We start from the raw sequence: 18,298 nt of genomic DNA on the forward strand, positions 1-18,298 counted from the left end.
CCAACCTCACCTTTCACCAATGTGTGCTTGTCTGTGGGAGAAGATCGTGCCAGTACCCGAAGCCTGGGCCAGATCTTGTCCAGCTTTTCTTGTTCAACCTGCCAATACCAGAGGCACCTCAATCAGTCAAACTCAGAGCAGCTTATTCAGTGAAATCTTACCCCTTCACACAACCCCAGCTTCCAAGAGTACTGGAACTTTATAACCCTGGAGGGACCCTTATTCCCTGGCCTCCCAGGAAATGAAACAGCCAATATGGCTTCACAGATGTGACCATTCAGGGCTTTATCTTCTTCTCCCTCCCAACTTTCTATATGGAAGCCAATCTTTATTTCTTAGCCACATTACAGGAGGAGGGTCAGGGTTAACGCCTGGCTCAGGAGGCTACCACGAAGTTGCTAGAGGCTTAGGTCTGAGTCCTTGAAGAATTGTACTCAGACTGAATTCAAGCACAAGCCTGTGCCACCCACAGCCACAGGGTGGTGACATTGGAGGGGTGAGGTAGGGGGAAAGCAGCACAAAAAATATTCTTTGAGTTAAAGAGACAGAAAGATAATGAAGTTATTGATTCTGTTCCCCACAGGTAACTGAACAAAGACAAGACGACTCCCCATTCACCATAGGAGCAGCTGTGGTGGGAAGGGATGGATGTCTCACGATGGATTGATTTCAGTTTAGAAGCCACCCACTTGGCTCCCACAAGTCCCTGACGCTGCACACTTGAGCCAGCCATTCCCTGGAAAGTACTGCCCTCCCTGCTCCCTCCCCCGACTCACCTGGCCCTTCTCGTTGCGTATAAGTCTGTTGAATTCTTTGCCTTCCAGGCACAAGAAGTCATCTCCAGGAGTCAGAATGCCACATTTGGTGGCAATGGCCCGGGCTGTGTTGACGTTATCACCTGTCACCATTCTGACAGTAATGCCAGCCCTTTTGCATTTGGCAATTGCATCTGGTACCTAAGGGGAGCAAAGAAAAAAAAGAAACGGTGATGAGCTTGGTGATCCGTGGTCCTGGCTCACCTCTCGCCTCAGTGAAGATGGAACAGGGGCTCTGTCTGACCGTTGCTTATAGTGCTCCATGTCCCCTTGCTAGTATGTCCACCTCACAGTGGACATTTACACTTTACTCATGATCTCCTAGGTTGAAGGGGAATTTGCTTTGGGAGGCAGATGTGTCTCCTCTGTCTTCAGGGTCCCTGGGAGGCTTGGGCAGCGTCTGACCACTGATCTCTTTCCCAGAAGCAGCTGTAACCACTCTCTGACCATGTGGTTCAGGCTCCAACCCACAAGCTCATTGAAGTGACAGGACGCCCTCACCATTCTAGCCTTTGAAATTTCCCTGGCACCTAGAATAGTGCTCTGCACACAGGGACTGCTAAAAAAAAAAAAAAAAAAAAAAAAAAAAAAAAAAAAAAAGAATACGTCAGTTGAAAGAAGGTAGCTGAAGAGTGAGTTGTCTTCTGGTTAATTCTGCCCCTGACTATTCCTACTTACCAAGTAATAAGCCCAACAAAATTGTCACACTGCCTGCCCCTTAGATAACACAAACCCTAGGGATGCTGGCTTCTACTGACTTGGCAATCCACAGCTGATGTGGAAAGGAGGTATTGGAGAGTAATCTGTCTCTGTAAGTGACAAGTACTTAGGCAATGTGTGTGGGGTCATGGCTAGGCCAGAAATTCACACCTGCTTCCCGTGACTCCCAGGTAGCTTGTGTGGTTACACTGGACCCTGTACCCTAACCAGTGGTCAGCAGGGAGACAGGCACTTCTGCTTTCTCGTCCTTTCTCTTCAATTCAGAAACAGGCAAGCCTTACCTCCGGGCGCACAGGATCCTCAATGCCCACCACTGCAATGCAGATCAGCCCAGTGAGGATTTCACTCTCATTGTCCCACGAGGGCTCTGAGTTATCAAAATCTCGGTAAGCTATGCAGATAGTCCGGAGTCCTTCACTGGCCATGGGCTCAATGACATTGCGTACCATGTTATCTCGGTTCTTACTTTTGAACGGTACGGCTTCTCCTTCCTTGTTCAGGATTCGATCACACCTGGGGAGATGCACCGTCAGAAATCAGTGTCTACCTTCCCACCAAACACATTCCAAAAAACCACATGATCACAGGCATTATGGTGATTCCGTGTGATTCCTACAGATATTATTCCTTGGTCGCATACATCATTTATCTGCCACTCAGCTCTCTCTCTCTCTCTACCTCTCTCTTTGTTTTGAGACAGAGTATCCCAGAATGACCCTGAACTTGTAACCCTCCTGCCTTAGCCTCCCTGGTGATTGGATCATAGGTAGCTACATACTTAGGTTGGCTCAACTGTAACAACTGACAGGCAGCTTAGCTACTTTTAAAGGTATATAGAATGACTCCAGAATGAGAAAGAGAGGGAGCAGAGAAGCAGCACTGTTAGCTCTTGGTATGTGCGAGGAGGCGTCTCATGCTCACCAACTCCTTTGAGCACGGTGGGTGACATGGGACATATTCTGACTATTTCCTTGAGCTCACTAGGAAATGGAGAGTCAGGTTGGTCCAGGCTGAATCCCGGCAGCAGTGGTAGTGTTAGCTGCTCTTTCTATGAGAAAGTTATGCAACATCACTGCCTCATTTCCTCATCTGTAAAATGGGTCAAAATAGTACCCACCTTGCCGAGATGTGAGGGTTTATTAAAGGAGTCAGCCAAGTTCTTAAAGGCAATCACTGTCTTGAGTAAAAGCTCAGATGTCACTACCTGGCCGCAGGGTCACTCAGCCTGCTCTGACATGGTCCCTCAGGCGTTCCTGGGACAGGGTGAGGATCTCAAAGGGGAAATGGGAGGAAGGGGGCTCACTTGCGCAGCATAATCTCAGAGGCGCCCTTGCTGAACATGCGGAAGCCCCCTTCCGGCTTCCTGATGACCGTGCTCATGGACTTGCGCACCGAGTTGAAGGTGTACACCTTGAAGAGCTTCTCCTCAGGCATCTCATTGCGAACTGCTTGGTAGTCCTGCTTCAGGTCTATGACAAAGCCCAGCAGCCCGCACTCTGTCTTGTTGCCTACTTGCCGGGGTAGGCCTCCCTCCTTTTCTGGAGGCTGAGAGAGAAAAGAAAAAACAGAAACAAAAGCAGACATGGAATTACTGAGTGAGATCTCTGGATCAGAGGGAGGACTTGCGCAGGTCAATTTGATAGGCACACCCGAGCTCACAGTGGAGGCACCATTTGCTGTTCTTTCAAAGGTGACATTGCCTCACAACCATACAGGTTTTGGAACCTTACACGTACTCCATGGCAATGAGGTGTCTCATATTCTAAAGCTCTTCCTGTTTCTGGAAAATGAGTGATTAAATCTGGGTAAGTGCAAGTCTGCTGGAGACACTGCCTTGTTTACCCTGAGCACGCTCAGTCAGGAGTAGGAAACAGAATGTCAATGGCAATGTGAATGGCAATTCAGATGGGATGAATAACAGAGGGGATGGTGGGTGGAGTAAGCACGGCCCCCATAGGCTCCTATGTTTGAATACTTGGTCCCCCGTTGGCAGAATAGTTTGGGAAGGATTAGGAGGTGTGGCCTTGTTGGAGGAGGTGTGTCAATGGTGGTTGGGGGTCTTTGAGGTTTCGAACACACTCATGTTCTCCCCAGTGTGCTCTCTGCCTCTTGCTTGTGGATGGAGAGGTGAGCCCTCAGCAACTGCTCCAGCGCTATGCTTGCCTGCCTGCTGCCAAGTTCCCTGCCATGACAGTCAGGAGCTCTAACCCTTGGAAACTGTAAGCCCTCAATAAATGCTTTCTTCTGTAAGTTGCTTTGGGTCATGGGGTTTTAGCATAGGCATGGAAAAGTAACTAGGACAGAAGGTTTATCTCTGGCAAAATGAATATTGCTTCCCCATCACCCACCCCAGGTGACCAGGCAATGGCAAAGCTTACCAGAATCTTAGAAGTATAAGCGCAGTTGATAGAAATGCCGTTGACTATGAGCTCCAGAACCTTGGGTGGGAAGACGTCAGGGTTTGGGATCTGGCGGTAGTGAGTGTCCCCAACGTAAGCCTGTACCACTGTCATTCGGTTCATGGTCAGCGTGCCTGTCTTATCAGAGCAAATGGCTGTGGCATTGCCCATTGTCTCACAAGCATCCAAGTGCCGTACCAAGTTGTTGTCCTTCATCATTTTCTACAAAAGACAAGAGAAAGGAGTTGAAAGAGGATCAACAGAGTTTCCCCAGACACAGGCCGAAGGCTAAGTCCTAGTCAACATTTTTCACTTGAGCTCCAGCCCTGCACAAAGATGCTCAATGCCATTTTTGTGATACTTTAAACGTGACTCATCTACATAAACAACCAACTGAAATGGACATTTCCCAGAGCTAAGGATTTCTGCTCATGGGTGACTCCCTAAAGTGTCTGATGGGCAGAAGAGCTTATCCTTTAGCTGAAAGGCATATGGTACCCTCCCTTTCCATCTCTGTCCTTAAGGAACAGTATTTTTCCAGGCTTACCTTTACAGAGTAGGCCAATGAGATGGTGACAGCCAATGGCAGCCCCTCTGGTACAGCCACTACCAATACAGTGACTCCGATGATGAAGAACTTGACAAAATACTGAATGTAGACAGGGGTGCACTCAGGAAGCCATGCTCGGCGCTGTATCACGAAATTGTCAACCACAAAGTATAGAATCAAGATGACAACTGTGAGGACAGACATGATCAGACCTGTCCAGGGTGACAAGATACATGAACAGGGGTTAGTTTATTATGCTCTTTCTAGAATTTTTAAAGATATAAGCTTTAGAAAGTTATATTAAAATCTTCTCCCCATTCTGTTGCTTGCATACAATGACATTAGAAGTTTGTTTTGTCTTTTTTTTTTTCACAAAACAGTCTCTAAACACAGTTGGTTCCAAAGATACAGATTTTGTTCTTAGCATGTCACCAACCTGACTCATACCCTTGTGTTAGTTGTTAAAGCTCTAATGGGCTGAGTTGCTAATTTAACTTCTCCATTCATAAATAAGAGGCTTTGCTGGGTTATGCTGGCATATATCTGTAATTTCAGCACTTGAGAGACAAGGCAGGAAGATCATAAGTTCGGGCCAGCTTGATCTAAGAAGGGAGCCCTTGTTTCAAAAGCAAACAAATTACTCCACCCCACCCCAAAACTCTTAAAACCTGACCAAACCAAAAAAAGTGGGGGAGTAGAGTATGCTAGGAAGTGGGCTTCCTCCTAAAAAAGACCCCAGGCTATTAACCTTTCTACACAGGAGGATATCTATTTCCTCCAAAGCCCAACAAGCATTCAAATGTACAGCTTTCTAGGCCTCAGGAGCCACCCGAGTGCCAGTCCTGCTTGACATGGTGGGATGGAGGCTGTAGCAGCCAGCACATGGGACAGCACTTCAAATCTGCAATGGGAGGCAGGCTTAGCTACTCACCCGCCTTCCCAATCTGCACAGCCAGGCGTGTGAGCTTGCCCTGCAGCACCGACTTCTCCTTCTTGGGTCCCCTGCTTATTTTCCTCTCCTTCTCCTTCTCCTTCTCCTCACTGTCGAGTCCTTCCTGGCTGTTGAGTGGCTGGATTTCCAAGGCCACTCCATCCTGGGTCTTTGCTAGGGTAGACACACGAACAGAGCAAGTGAGCAGGCAAGGATATAGCAGTGAATGGCAGGCAGGTGGAAGGTAAGATGCCCTTCTGTCTTCTTTCTGGAATGTTCCTTAAGCCCCTGACTGCTCCTTACCCATGCTAGACACAGGACTCCACTAGGGCCTTTGGGACATGTCTAATAACTGGAGATGAGGCGGAAGATGCTTCTCAGGTCTGGATTTAATCTTTACAACAACTTTCTGGCACCCCCTCAGAGCCACACGCCAGGTTTATAGCACTAAGGGGATTAATCACACCATTGAGGCCATCCATCCCCTTAATAAGTATCCTCTCTGGAATTCAGAGCTTAAAACAAGGAGTGCTTACTGTAGAAAGGGGCCAAAGGGAAACTACCCGATGTTTCTAGAACATAAGGGTCCAAGCCTATTCTGTTAAAAGCCCCCTTCCCCCAATGAGGGAAGAAAGACAGACACTCACCCCACCCCTCCCAAGTCCAAAGTTATTTTTCAGCTTCTTCTTATATATGTTGAAGGACAAGGGAATGAAGGAGGTACAGAATAGGGCCTGCACTGAGTAGTCTGTGGGGGCGGGGGGGGGGGAAGAGAAAAGAAGGTCCTCTAAAGACAGAGTAGGGCAAAGCAGAGATGCATGGGCACACCAAACCCAGGCTTTCCTCTTTAGAAGAAGAATAAAGAGACCTGAAATTCAAGTTCTTTCTCCTTAAGCCCTGGTGCTCTGATATGGTGATTTTATTTCTGAAGAGTACTATGATGTGTATAATGGGGGGGGGGTGGACAACTTTAGAAGCTGTCTCAAGACTACTTCCTGCTGGTCCCTCCTTCAATGTCACTGTTCGCTTAGGAACTCCCTTCTGAATTAACGGTCTCTTCTGTCTGATGCACAAACAAGACGGAGATGGGATGCAGACACAGCCACCAAGAGAAACACAAACCATATCAGGAGGAACAAAACAGACCGTGGCGAGAACAAAGAGAGAAGTGGGCAGAGAGGCAGAGGGCAGAGAACAAAGAGAGAAGTGGGCAGAGAGGCAGAGGGCAGAGAACAAAGAGAGAAGTGGACAGAGAGGCTTCTAAAGCCTCTGAGCAGACGAACAGGGAAGAAATACAGACCAGAAGACACCCATGAGGCGGCTAGCAGAGGAGGGTGCAGGGACTGCCTAGCCAACATCTTCCACCATGACTTCAAACCCAGAAACTGCCACTGTTGCTGTGGACAGTGAAGCAGAGCTTAGCACTCAGAGAAGAGCAGATCTGTGTCCCTCAGCTGAAGAATTCTGGACATTGCTTCTTCAAGCCAACAGCAGAGGGTGCTGCTGTTCCGCCTTGAGCCCACCCCTAGATCTCTGCACCGTCCTCAGGATGAGGCACTGGGCCACAGCAGCAGATAACAGATTATGGAGAGGGCAGAGAGACAGATGGCCTGGAGAGGTCTGGTTTGAGCGTGGGCAGGTAGAGACGGAACATGAGTGGGTGGAGAGGTTACCTTTGTTGCGATTTTCAGGGACTCCTTGTTTTTTACCTGTTTGAACAAGAAAGAAAAAAGCCGGGTGGAGATCCAAAGTAACTAACTAGTAAAGAGATGATATGATACCCAATTCTGTCCTTTCTCGGCACAGAAAAGTTACAGCGAAGGTGGGGGTCTGGGGGCAGGGAGATGCTTGGAAAGAAAGCTCACACCTCTCTCTGCTCATTCATCCTTCCTAGCGATTCAAATGAATCCTTGGGATCCAAGCATTAGACAGCTGCACACATGGGCATGCCTGAGCTTCTCCTGCAGCTAGGAGGGAAGATGGTCCTGTCTTGTGTCATAACTCTTGAGAAAATGGGGGTGGGAGTTAGGGAGAGAAAGGCTGGAAATATCTGGCCATGGCAAGGCCCTAAGATGCATCTCCAGGTCAATTTACCAAGCTCCAGGCAAGCTTCCTAGGTGTTCAGCTGAGGGCAGCTGTAAAAAAAAATGAATCAGGTTCTGAGAGGTTGTTTCTCTTTCGTAAGTTTCTCTTTACTGAGTACCTAAGATGATCTTTAGCCAAGTGCTAGAAACCCTTTTCTCCCCACAGGAAGACGGAATGCTCAGAAAAAGGCCCGAGTCTAGCTTTCACCCCTGGGCCTCATTCTCCTGGCACTCCTGCCTCAGGAAGAAGTGAGTGACCAAGACTAGTGTGACTGTGGAATGGACATGGTCTCTGTTCCTGCTCTTCTTGCTGTGCCTCTCTAGCGGAGAGCCCACATTTTCAGTGGGATCCATGTTTTGCTTTAAGTCACTTCCCTCTGAGTCATGATGGTTCATTTTACCCCTCAGTCCTTGAGGATGAGGGGAAGGGGAGAGGAGGCCGACATGGGGCAGTTTGGCTGGAGCACTTGCCTGCTCGTTCAGTCTACGGCTAACTCAACCCCATACAGCCTCCCAAAGACACAGGGATTAAGGAGATGCAATCTGACTCGAGGGATTTGAGCCAGGGTTCGGTGGCTTTCATTGGCGCTCCTCAGAGACATAATAATAAGGTCAATGAGTATGTGTGTGTGTGTGTGTGTGTGTGTGTCTTCACATATGTCTATGTACCATGAGTGTGCCTGGTGTCCACACAGGCCAGAAGAGAGTAAGGATCCCCTGGAGCTAGAGAGTCGTAGATGGTCATTAGTAGCCATGTGGCCCCTGAAAACTGAACCCAGGTCCTTTGCAAGAACAAGTGCTCTTAACTACTGAGCCATCTCTCCAGCCCCAAACTGACACCTGCATCTTGACAAGGAGTCTGCAACTCTGTTCTGCTTCATCCCAGCAGACTTTCCTGGCAGCTTTTCTGTCTGGATCTGCTCTCCAACCTTTAGTTCAGTCACAGAGATGAGAGAGCACCTCATTCAGCACGCCCCTTACTTTTCTTCTTGTCATCATCTTCTTCCTCACTAGCCCCTAAGAGGGTGAAGATGATTCCAGTCTGGGAGTTGACTCCGACAGCAGTCACTACCATTCGTCCAGAACCTTCCATCACATGAGTCCCTACAAAAGGGAAGAGAGAAGGCGGGGAGGGATGAGTGCTGTTTGGTGATCTCAGCTGTGATCTGCTATGAAATACAGACTTGACAGCATGGTGCTCCCTTTCCTCTGTGGATTATAATTTATTTAGTAGGTGGTGAGAAAAAGCTAGAAGAGCTGGTTTAAAACAGGCCAAGGAGACAGAGGTTAAGGTTAATGTATTAACTTTATACCGTCTTCCCAAACAACAGAGCTCCTGCAACACTTGATGGAAAATGTCTTTCAGGTTACTGACATCCCTGCATCAAGACTACCCACATGTCACTACTCCATCTTAACCCAAGAGAAGAAGAAAGGATGGAGCCAATAGAGGGAAGAGGGCCCAGAACTCATGGCCCTACTCTCTGGGGGCGGGGGCGGGGCTGTGATGATAACCTGAGTAACCAGATACTATACCCGAGAGCAACATGGGATCTTTGTCCGGAGTCTTCCTGACATGATCTGACTCTCCTGTCAGAGAGCTCTCGTCAATCTTCAGATCATTTCCCTGGATTAGGATTCCATCCGCAGGCAGCAGGTCACCTAGTGCATAAGGGGAAGTGTGACAATAAGGGAGAGCGGGTAAGACTTGGAAGGGGATAGCTGGGCAGCCCTCCATTCATCTCCTCCACCCCACCTTAGGGATACTCTCCTTATGGTCCCATGAGGATGTAAAGAGCCTCCACGTACAGGGGTAAGGAGAATGTAATCCAGAGCTGGGCTGGGACTCAGTGGCAGAGGGCTTACCTATACTGCAAATGGCCCTGGGTTTGATCCTTAGTGCCACACATATCTCGACCCAACACCCTCTGTGGCCTAAGTATTCTACAGTTTTACTCCTAAGCCATACAGGGCAAAAGTCTGGCTATCCCTTGGAAGAGTTTTGGCTACGGCTTTCTTCAGAAGTCCTTCCCACAGCCCTCTTAAATTGTACCTGACGGGTTAGCAGAGGCTTTCAGAGACTCCTAGACTCCTCATGTCAATGGACCTACTCTTCAGATGTGTCTGAGGAAGGGGTGTTGTAGGTCAGAGAAACATGGTGCTCTCACCGTATTTGACCTGGGCAATATCTCCCACCACAATCTCAGCCACTGGGAGCTGGATGAGCTGGCCGTTCCGGATAATGGCGAACTTTTGCTCGAGTTCGATGCGGCTCTGCAGCCCCCGGAACTGCTTCTCTTTGCTCCAGTCATTGAAGGCTGTCACGAACACCACAATGATCACTGAGGCGAGGATGGCTGCCCCCTCGATCCAGCCAGTTTCTCCTTCTTCATCTTCTTCTGGGTTAATTATAATGTGACCACAGACTATCCAGAGAGGGAAGAAAGAGTCATTGAAATGAGGGCGGTGTTTACACAACCTCCACAAGCTGGGGAGTCTTGAAGAGAGAACAATAGAAAATTAAACTCTGAGGTGGAAGATTTCCAAGGGAATTGGAAGATAGCTGGATGGAGCCATCTCTCATCATCACTAGGTCTAATTTGTCTTAGCTGCTAAACGGCACAAAGTATGTTGATGAAAAAGTCACAGGACATGCAGCCGGGCTCACTGCTATTTCCCATAATGTCAAGCACTATGGTTGGGACACACTAAGAAGCAAAGGTAAGGACACAGGATGGTGTTCTGAGTGAGGATGAGGTAGGAGAAGGGGAATGGTTAGGAGAATGGCTTACGAGCTCTCCTTCATGGAGCCTGCTGGGTAACAGGAACATTTTGTACTACAACTTGAAAACCACTGGTACTTAATATGGTTGGTGGTGTGGAAAGGGCTCGGGTGAGCCACGTGCAGCAGCTCAGACACTCACTCTCATTATCTCCACCGGGAGGTCGGTAGAAGGACAGGACCAGGGAGATGATGGCTGCGATCTCCAGGATGATGAGCGTGACATCCTGCAGGGCTTCCCACACTAATTCTAAGAAAGTCTTGGGTTTTTTCGGAGGTATCATGTTCTTTCCAAAAACAAGTCTACGCTTTTCCAAATCTGCAGGGTTCCCAGAAAGACCTGAGAAGGAGACAAGCGAGAGGGAGAGAGAAAGGTGCAGGGTGGAGCGATATCAGAAGCCAAGTTAAAGGCCTATTTATTTGGTTATTTATTTGTGTGTATATGTATCTCTCTGTGAAAGTATATGCACCTGTAGGGGCCAGAAGAGAGCATCAGGTCTCCTGGAGCCGGAGTCACAGGTGCTTGTGGGCTGCCTGATGTGGGTGCTACCCCCACGGGGCAGGTTTTCCTAAGTGTCTGACCAGCAAGACTGTCGTGGTTGAAACAAGATGTAAAAGCCAAAATCTAGCGTAAGACAGGAATTCCTCGTCAGCAAAGGTGGATGGATCTTTGCTGAAAAGAACTACAACACCCCAGAGCAGGCCACACTTGATTATGCATTGAGACTTTGTGGTGCGTAGAAAGGGGGAGAAGTCTAAAACTGCCCTCAAAAGGCAGAGTCAAGAGCAAGGAGGTTAGATCGGCTGACTTGAAGTACTGTACAATGGGTGAAAATGGTGAAAAGGCTCACCTTCTTCCAGAGGACCCTTCTGAGGAGTACCTTGGGGCTAGCTGCTTTGAAAGACATCAATGTGCCAGGTGTGGTCTGACTTACAAACCAGTGTATGAGTTAGTAAAAGACATTAAAAAAAATAAAAATACCCCATGTCCAGTTATGAGACTAGGGGTTGGAGTGTAGTGGGCATATGGTCAACCAACCCGGTTTGTTCAGGGCTTTAAAAGTTTAAACATGAACAGGCTGACAAGCTGGCCTCAGGATGAAGGCCTTTTGCTTCTAGCGACCAGGCTAAGTAAATGTCATCTGTTCCTCGGAGGCCTGTGCTGCGCACCAAGGCCCTTGCTCTAAGAACTCAGAGGAGTATGCAAATTCTGTCAATGACCTGAACATGCAGGCTCACACATGCTTGGGCCAGAAAGAACTAGCTACCTGTTCTAGGTCATGCAGGTGGAGGCAGAGGCTAACCATGTGTCTTCATTCCAAGTTCTAGGAGCTGCAGATCACTGAAGTAGAAGCCGCAAGGCAAGGTAGCGTTAGGTGCATCATTCCTGCCTTTCTGCTTCTCATGCGACCTCCAGCAAGCTGGTCTACTAAGCAGCTAAGTACTTGGTATGAACTAGACAAAGTATCACAACTCAGGTTGAATAAGAACCAAGCAAGGCCACGGAGTTTCCAGATACTGCACAGTTATTGACAACCAGCATTTTCCCCATTAAAACAGAACCCGGAACTCCTAACGTCTCTCTCTCTCCCGGCATGGGGGATGAGGAGGCAGAATTATACTCAGTAGCTTCCTTAGAATTTTGGTCCCTCTTCTGGACCCTACAGGAATAAGAGGGAATGGGAGAAACCCTGCCTAGCAGTCAACCCCAGTTGGCTTCATTAAGTTGTTTACATGTTTGCAACAAATTAAGGGGTTTTGTTTTGTTTTGTTTTTTGCTTTGGCTTTGGCACTGGATACTGTTGGCTGCCTGGTTAATGGGTTCCCCAACAGGTAGGGTGGGGCAATCTTTGTCTTGAAAACAGGTCAACAGTCAAGGACTCAGAATCAGAGGCTGGGGATACTCCACTGAGCTTCACACAAAGCAAGGAAATGTGTGTGCCGGGAAGAAGCAAGGACAAAGTGGAGGCCAGGATGTCAGAGACTCCACACTCACTCAACGTGGAGGCCTCCCAACCCGAGGAACAGAATAGGCTCAGTGTGAGGGCAAACATTCTCTTTTCCACTGAACAAGTCGGAAAAAGATCCATGAAAATGGGCAAGCAAGTTCCCAGGGAATATATGGCCTGCAGCCTGGGAGGTGGCTTCCACTCCCAGGGACTCACAAAATAAACCAGCAGCAGCCGGAGTGGAGAACCTTCTGGTTCTGAGAGGGAGGAGTCTGAAACAGGCCCGAGGTGAAGTCCGGCAGCATGGCTTGATTAGTATTATATTGTGAAGTGAGGGACTGGAGGCCATGGAGGCCATTTTCACTCATTAGGAGGCAAGGGACAGGGAACTGTTTGGGGACATGGTGCCTGAGACTGTAATCCATGGCCCTATAACCCAGCATTAAGTCCCTCACTCCAGCTCAGCAGCCAGTAGGGCTCCACCAGGGAGCAAGGCTGGTTCAAAGCTCTAAAAGGCTAGTTATGCTTCTTTCTAGACAGTCCTCAGGCTCCTCTGCCTGCCCTGCCCTAGGAAGTCAGGTTCCCAGTCAGAAAGGCAGGGGAGGGACTGGGAGAGGAGTGTTCTGGACAGGACATCTGGATGCCCAGGCAAGCAGGGGCAGGGTGGCCAGGAGGCAGGACTTGCTGGTTCTTTGCCCTAGGGGACCAGAAAGGGCAGGGCTGTGCTTGGGATTGCAGCTCTGGATGGACAGATCGGTTTGAGGGGAACAGAAGTACAGGTATTTTGTTTTGTAAAGATGTCGGATCCACAACACACTGGGAGGAAATGCCCTTCCCCCCTTTTGGTAAGGGCTGGGAGAGCATTGTGAGGGTGGCTGGGATGTCAGACAGTAAAGACCCCCCCCACACCCCCAGCCTGGTGGTGACTCAGCCTGTTTCCCCAGCACTTAAAAGAAACTAAAGCAGGAGGATGGCCGAAAGTACAAGGTCAGCCTGGACCACATAGTGAGCTCCAGGTCAGCCTGTGTTATAGAACCCCATCTCTAAAAAACAAAAAAAGCTACTAAATCTCAATTTAAGGGACCCTGATAGCCTATTAACACTCTCCCCAAGGTGAGTCTGCCTGAGCAACCTATCTCAGTGTACAGGGCAGGCTCTCAATAATCTTCCACTTCTCCCTCCCTCCCCTCCCTCCCTTCACAAACATCTTTTTAAAGATGTAAGGCAGTACATACATTACTCATTTACTTAAAACCCTATGTGGCTTTTACTTGGAGTGAAGCTGGGCACCACGACCTTTGATGGCCTCTAAGGCTACCTAGGAATCTCCAGCATTGATCTCTTCCCATTTCCCAGTCTTCATAGCGTTCTGGCTCAGCATACCTAGCTTCCTTTACTCTCGGAACGTACCCCTTACCCCCTACTTCTGTTTCTGCACATGCTGCTGCTGCTGTACCACCCGCTTCCTTAGCAGAGCCTCTTCCAGGGCTGCCCTTCCCACCTTTCAGGTCTCTGTCCCCCATCTCAGCAAGGCTAAGGTCCTCAGTCGTGGCGCTCACCATTCTCCAGTATGTTCTACAGTTTCCCTCTAAGGTCATCCATTGCTCTCCCCAGCTTCTTCCAGAGCAGGGTGCTTGTCTTTGTTCTTAAGGCCTATAGCAGTACCTGGCACAAGGCACACACTCAAGCCTGTTGAATGAACCCAGTGGATGAGTAATGCACAAAGCTGCCAGTGTTCAAGTGATGGCTGAGTGGCAGGCACTACAGCAGGCACACGTTGCTTCTCATTCAAGCATCCGTAGCCAGTGGAGGAAGTCATTATGAACCCAATTTGACTCGCAAGACAACTGAGGCTCGAAGAGGTGGTGGGCTCCTTGCATTAGCAGGGGCAGGGTCTGTATCACCCACAGGAGGCAGCTTGATGCCAAGCTCTACCCGAAGGCTCCTGGGACACGAGAACGGTAGGGCTCAACGGAGGCTCCATTCTAGTGTGACCAAGTTACCCTGGTTTGCTGGGACTTCCAGGCAGATGGTCATCTTATTTCTTATGCCAGAGGGTTTACACAGTCACCTCTGTACCTCTGAGCAAGCCAGGGCTGCCTCTATGGGCTACAGCTGGAGAGGTTGGTCCCTGCCTTTTTCCTGTCCTCAGGAATGGTGGTGCTCCAGGCTTATCAGAGTCCATTCTCTGAAGCCTGTGCTCACTAAGCCTGTGCTCACTAAAGGGCTCCTATGACCTTTTCTGGACTCAAGCAAATGAAAGAAAGTACATTCTAGATAATATAAAAGGTGGGACTTGCCTTCACTTAGATGTTCCCTCAAAGGAACATGCTTGCTCCCTCTTGCCCTTTTCTATCACACACACACACACACACACACACACACACAAACACACACACCATGTGTGTAAGTTTGTTCTTGTTCTCTTCTTTCACTACGTACGCATCTGGGGGATCAAACTCAGATCATCAGATTTGGCAACAGGCACCCTTCCTCACTGAGCCATTTCGCCTGCCCCGCACCCATTAGCTATTTGCCATTCATCTATCAGCCCCACCTTCAGCCATACAGACTGTACAAAAGCTTCCTTAAGAAGTCAAGTGGCTGCCCAAGTTCCCAGAGCGCTCCGTAGGAGGGCAGGGCGGGCCCTGGATGTCAGCCGAGTAGCCTTGGGAATCCTCTCTGACATGTGGTGTTGCACAGGAAAGCCATGCGGGGCTGGGAGCCCTGCCAATTCCCAATTTTGGGCTTTCCACTTCATTCTTTCCACCCTGGAGAGGCTTCCCAGCCCTGATCTCAGTGGCTTTAATTTCACACAAAGACTTGTCCAGCCCAGAAAAATGTTTTGGGCCCTGAACTCCACAGTGGCTTCTCAAATACTTACACAGCCTCCTGGAGAGGGGAAGAGGACTTGGCAAGAAGACTGTTCAGAAAACACAGAAAAAGGAGTTTCCCGAGAAATTCACGGGGACAAATTTTTCATAGAGAACATGAGAGAGACAGCCCCACCCAAGTGGAGAGAGCTCCTAGCCCTTAGAACCAGGCTGAGCACATACGTTGGGAAAGGCAAAGAGAATGTGAGTCCGTGAAGTCACTGCCCACACCCATGCTGGGAGTTGCAGGGTGCCTGCTCAGGCTGGGCAGGCCAGAGGCAGGAGCAGTACCCATGGGTGTCTGCTGTAAGCCTGTGCAGGACCCAGGCCGGGAGGAGTCTGCTGTGGTGTGGTGTGGCTCCAACAGGAGAGGACCTGGCCAGCCTCCGGTTCACACCAAAGATGGTGTGGGTAGAAGCACTGTTTATCAGAGTAGGCTCAGCCTCAGAAAGGGTGGATCTAGGTCATGAGGGACTTCCCAGATGTCTGAATTATGATACCTTGCCAGAGGAGGTGGATGAAAAGCCTTTCCCACACAGACAGTGCAAGGGAGACGTTTCTTGAGGTTGACTAAAGGCAGTCATTTCTTTTGATGCATGAGAATAAGACATTTCAAGATCTGGATACGTAGCTCCTTAGTAGAGAGATGCCTGGCTTACAGGTGACCTGGCTCCTTTCTCAGTCCTCATCTCTAAGATAAAAATGTAGCTTCAAGTCCTACTTAAAACACTTCTAAGGCTTCTAAGGGGAGGGGTAGCTTAAGATTAGAGGGTCTGTGGATGGAGCTAGCTCCTGCTCCTGGCCAAATGCTGTGCTTTCAAGCAGTATAGAACACCCTTCCTGTTCTGATGCCTCCTGTTCCACACAGGTACAACCAGGGGACATGCTGTCCTGGACTCCCAGCCTTGAGATGGAGGGACAGACTCAAGGTCAAAGTAAGAGGACACTGAACTAGACAACAATGTTCTCTGCAGAACAGCTTGCAGGGCCGTCTTCATCATGCCCCCGCCCTCACCCCAGCCTACTCCATCCCAGCTCTAACACAGGGAAGAGAAAGATTCCCCAGAGCCTTCACCCGCTTTACCCCTCTGCTTTGCCACCTTCCTGCACTGCATGCACGTGCTCCTCTTTAACCAGTGTCATAGTCCCAGGGCTCACACCTTTGAGCTAAATAAAAACAGTGAAAACCCCACTCTTAAGGGTAGATGCGACTGGCTGCCTCAGCCAGTGAGGGAACACCAATTTTCTTTCCCTCCTGCTGAAGGCTCAAGGCAACACAACGGGTTAAAAGTCAACAGAGGAGGAGCTGGGAACATAGCTCAGTTGGAAGGGGACTTGACTGATGTGTACAAAGCTCTGGGCTGGACCCCCAGCACCATATAAAACAAGATGAGGCAGTACAATATTGTAATCCTAGCACTCTCGAAGTGTAGACACGAGGACCAGAAGTTCAAAGCCATCCTTAGCTACATAGCAAGTTTGAGGCCAGCCTAGCCTGTGTGAGACCTTGTCTCAAAAGGAGAAAAGGAAGGGGCTGGTGAGATAGCTCAGTGGTTAAGAGCACTTGTTGCTCTTGCCGAGAACCTGGGTTCAGTTCCCAGTGCATACAAGGTGGCTCATAGCCAACTCTAACTTCAGTTCCAGGGGGTCTCATGGCCTCTTCTGATCTCCTCTGGCTGGTACTGGGCACAAACACAGCGCACACACATTTGTGCTGGTAAAACCTCATACACATAAAATACACCATAACTAACTAACTAACTAACTAACTAACTAACTGGAAAAAATTCAAAGTAGGAGCCAGGAATGGAACATGCCTATCATTCCAGCATTTGAGAGGTTGAGGCAGGAGGATCACTTTGAATAGAAGGCAAACAAACAAACAAACCAATACTGCACTCACCTCAAACTAGATGCTAGAGTATAATTCAGAGGTAGAAGGAATAGGAGGCGGCTATTCAAACACTAAATAGACAAAAAAAAAAAAAAAAAAAGGCAAAGCAAACTCAAGAACACACTGTAGTGCTTGGCAGAGTTGCTTCTGAGCTGCCGAGGCCCCCAGAACAAAGGTTCCATGCCAGGGGTGTGGGGTGGGGGAGAGGATAAAGGAGGGACCGTTCTCAGCCCAGGAAGTTCTTGCTATGCTCTCAATCAAGATCTTTAACCCTGCCTAGTATATTATGCTCAGCTCTGAGTGAGGAGGGGCTGGCGGCTAAGGGTAGGCAGAGTGCGGGGCTGGATCTGGATAGCTCTCTCCTGGCCCTACCTAATTCAGCTCTAAGCATAAACCAGACAGAAAAATTCCAGGGTGTTAGAGGCCTTCCCTGTTGGGGTGGGGGAAGGCACTTACACCAGATTCACCCTCCTGTTTTCCCCATTCCTCCCATCCTCTACCCCCAAATGTTAGCAGGAACCATTCTCACTCCCCCAGTGAGCATCAAGATTCCTCTAATGAAGCCGCTGGCCTGGCCTACACTGCTCACCCCCAGGCCGGCCAGCCCCTTTCCAGCTGTTTGAATCAGGCTGTGCACACGTGTCCCTCCCCCCCCCCCTCCAAGATACTCCAGCGTGAGACCTTAAGTGAGAACTAGCAGATTTACCGGAGGTGTGGTGGTTCAGTGGATCACACTAATCTCTACAGCCAGGCCCAGAGAAGTTGCTAGGAAGGAACTTGGCAGCCCTAGGAGAGGTGGGGCAAGAGTCCAAGGAGAAGGCTAAGGGCATAGGCCAGGATTAAATGTTGCACCTTTCAGACTCATGAGCTCTGTCAAACTGATATTCCAGAGTGGATTATGAATATTAGAGAAGAAAGAAAACCAAAATAGCCAGGCACCTGTCTTCCCACCACCCCTAGTCCATCTGTATTCACTCACCTAGCTCTGTACCTCCCTACACTAACCTTCCCTGGAAGGGTGGTATCTAAGTGTGTGTGTGTATGTGTGTGTGTGTGTGTGTGTGTGTGTGTGGTCTTGCTTCCACCTGTTGGGAGAGCAAGAGAGCAGGGAGAAAGTACTAGAACTTTTTTTTTTAAAGATTTATTTATTTAATATATATGAGCATCCTGTCACTGACACATCAGAAGAGGGCATCAGATCTCATTACAGATGGTTGTGAGCCCTCATGTGGTTGCTGGGAATTGAACTCATGACCTCTGGAAGAGCAGACAGTGCTCTCAACCACTGAGCCATCTCTCCA

The 18,298-nt window shown here is 49.1% G+C and overlaps 1 protein-coding gene across 3 annotated transcripts in view; it reads right to left on the minus strand.

The window, feature by feature from the left end:
* The window catches only part of Atp2b4 (ATPase plasma membrane Ca2+ transporting 4), a 95,590-nt gene that overhangs the window by 24,516 nt on the left and 52,776 nt on the right, over positions 1 to 18,298 (minus strand). For all 3 annotated transcript variants that reach the window (XM_034513005.2, XM_076941200.1, XM_076941199.1), the window contains 12 exons: positions 10,424 to 10,621; positions 9,668 to 9,925; positions 9,036 to 9,161; positions 8,481 to 8,603; positions 7,089 to 7,124; positions 5,416 to 5,589; positions 4,482 to 4,696; positions 3,914 to 4,156; positions 2,839 to 3,080; positions 1,817 to 2,048; positions 777 to 956; positions 11 to 98 (listed from right to left, as the gene is read on the minus strand). In XM_034513005.2, the coding sequence (XP_034368896.1) occupies positions 11 to 98; positions 777 to 956; positions 1,817 to 2,048; positions 2,839 to 3,080; positions 3,914 to 4,156; positions 4,482 to 4,696; positions 5,416 to 5,589; positions 7,089 to 7,124; positions 8,481 to 8,603; positions 9,036 to 9,161; positions 9,668 to 9,925; positions 10,424 to 10,621 (2,115 nt within the window). The remainder of the gene's footprint in view (positions 1 to 10; positions 99 to 776; positions 957 to 1,816; positions 2,049 to 2,838; positions 3,081 to 3,913; positions 4,157 to 4,481; positions 4,697 to 5,415; positions 5,590 to 7,088; positions 7,125 to 8,480; positions 8,604 to 9,035; positions 9,162 to 9,667; positions 9,926 to 10,423; positions 10,622 to 18,298) is intronic.

The sequence above is a fragment of the Arvicanthis niloticus genome, chromosome 10 (assembly GCF_011762505.2).
Source record: "Arvicanthis niloticus isolate mArvNil1 chromosome 10, mArvNil1.pat.X, whole genome shotgun sequence".
NCBI lineage: Eukaryota > Metazoa > Chordata > Mammalia > Rodentia > Muridae > Arvicanthis > Arvicanthis niloticus.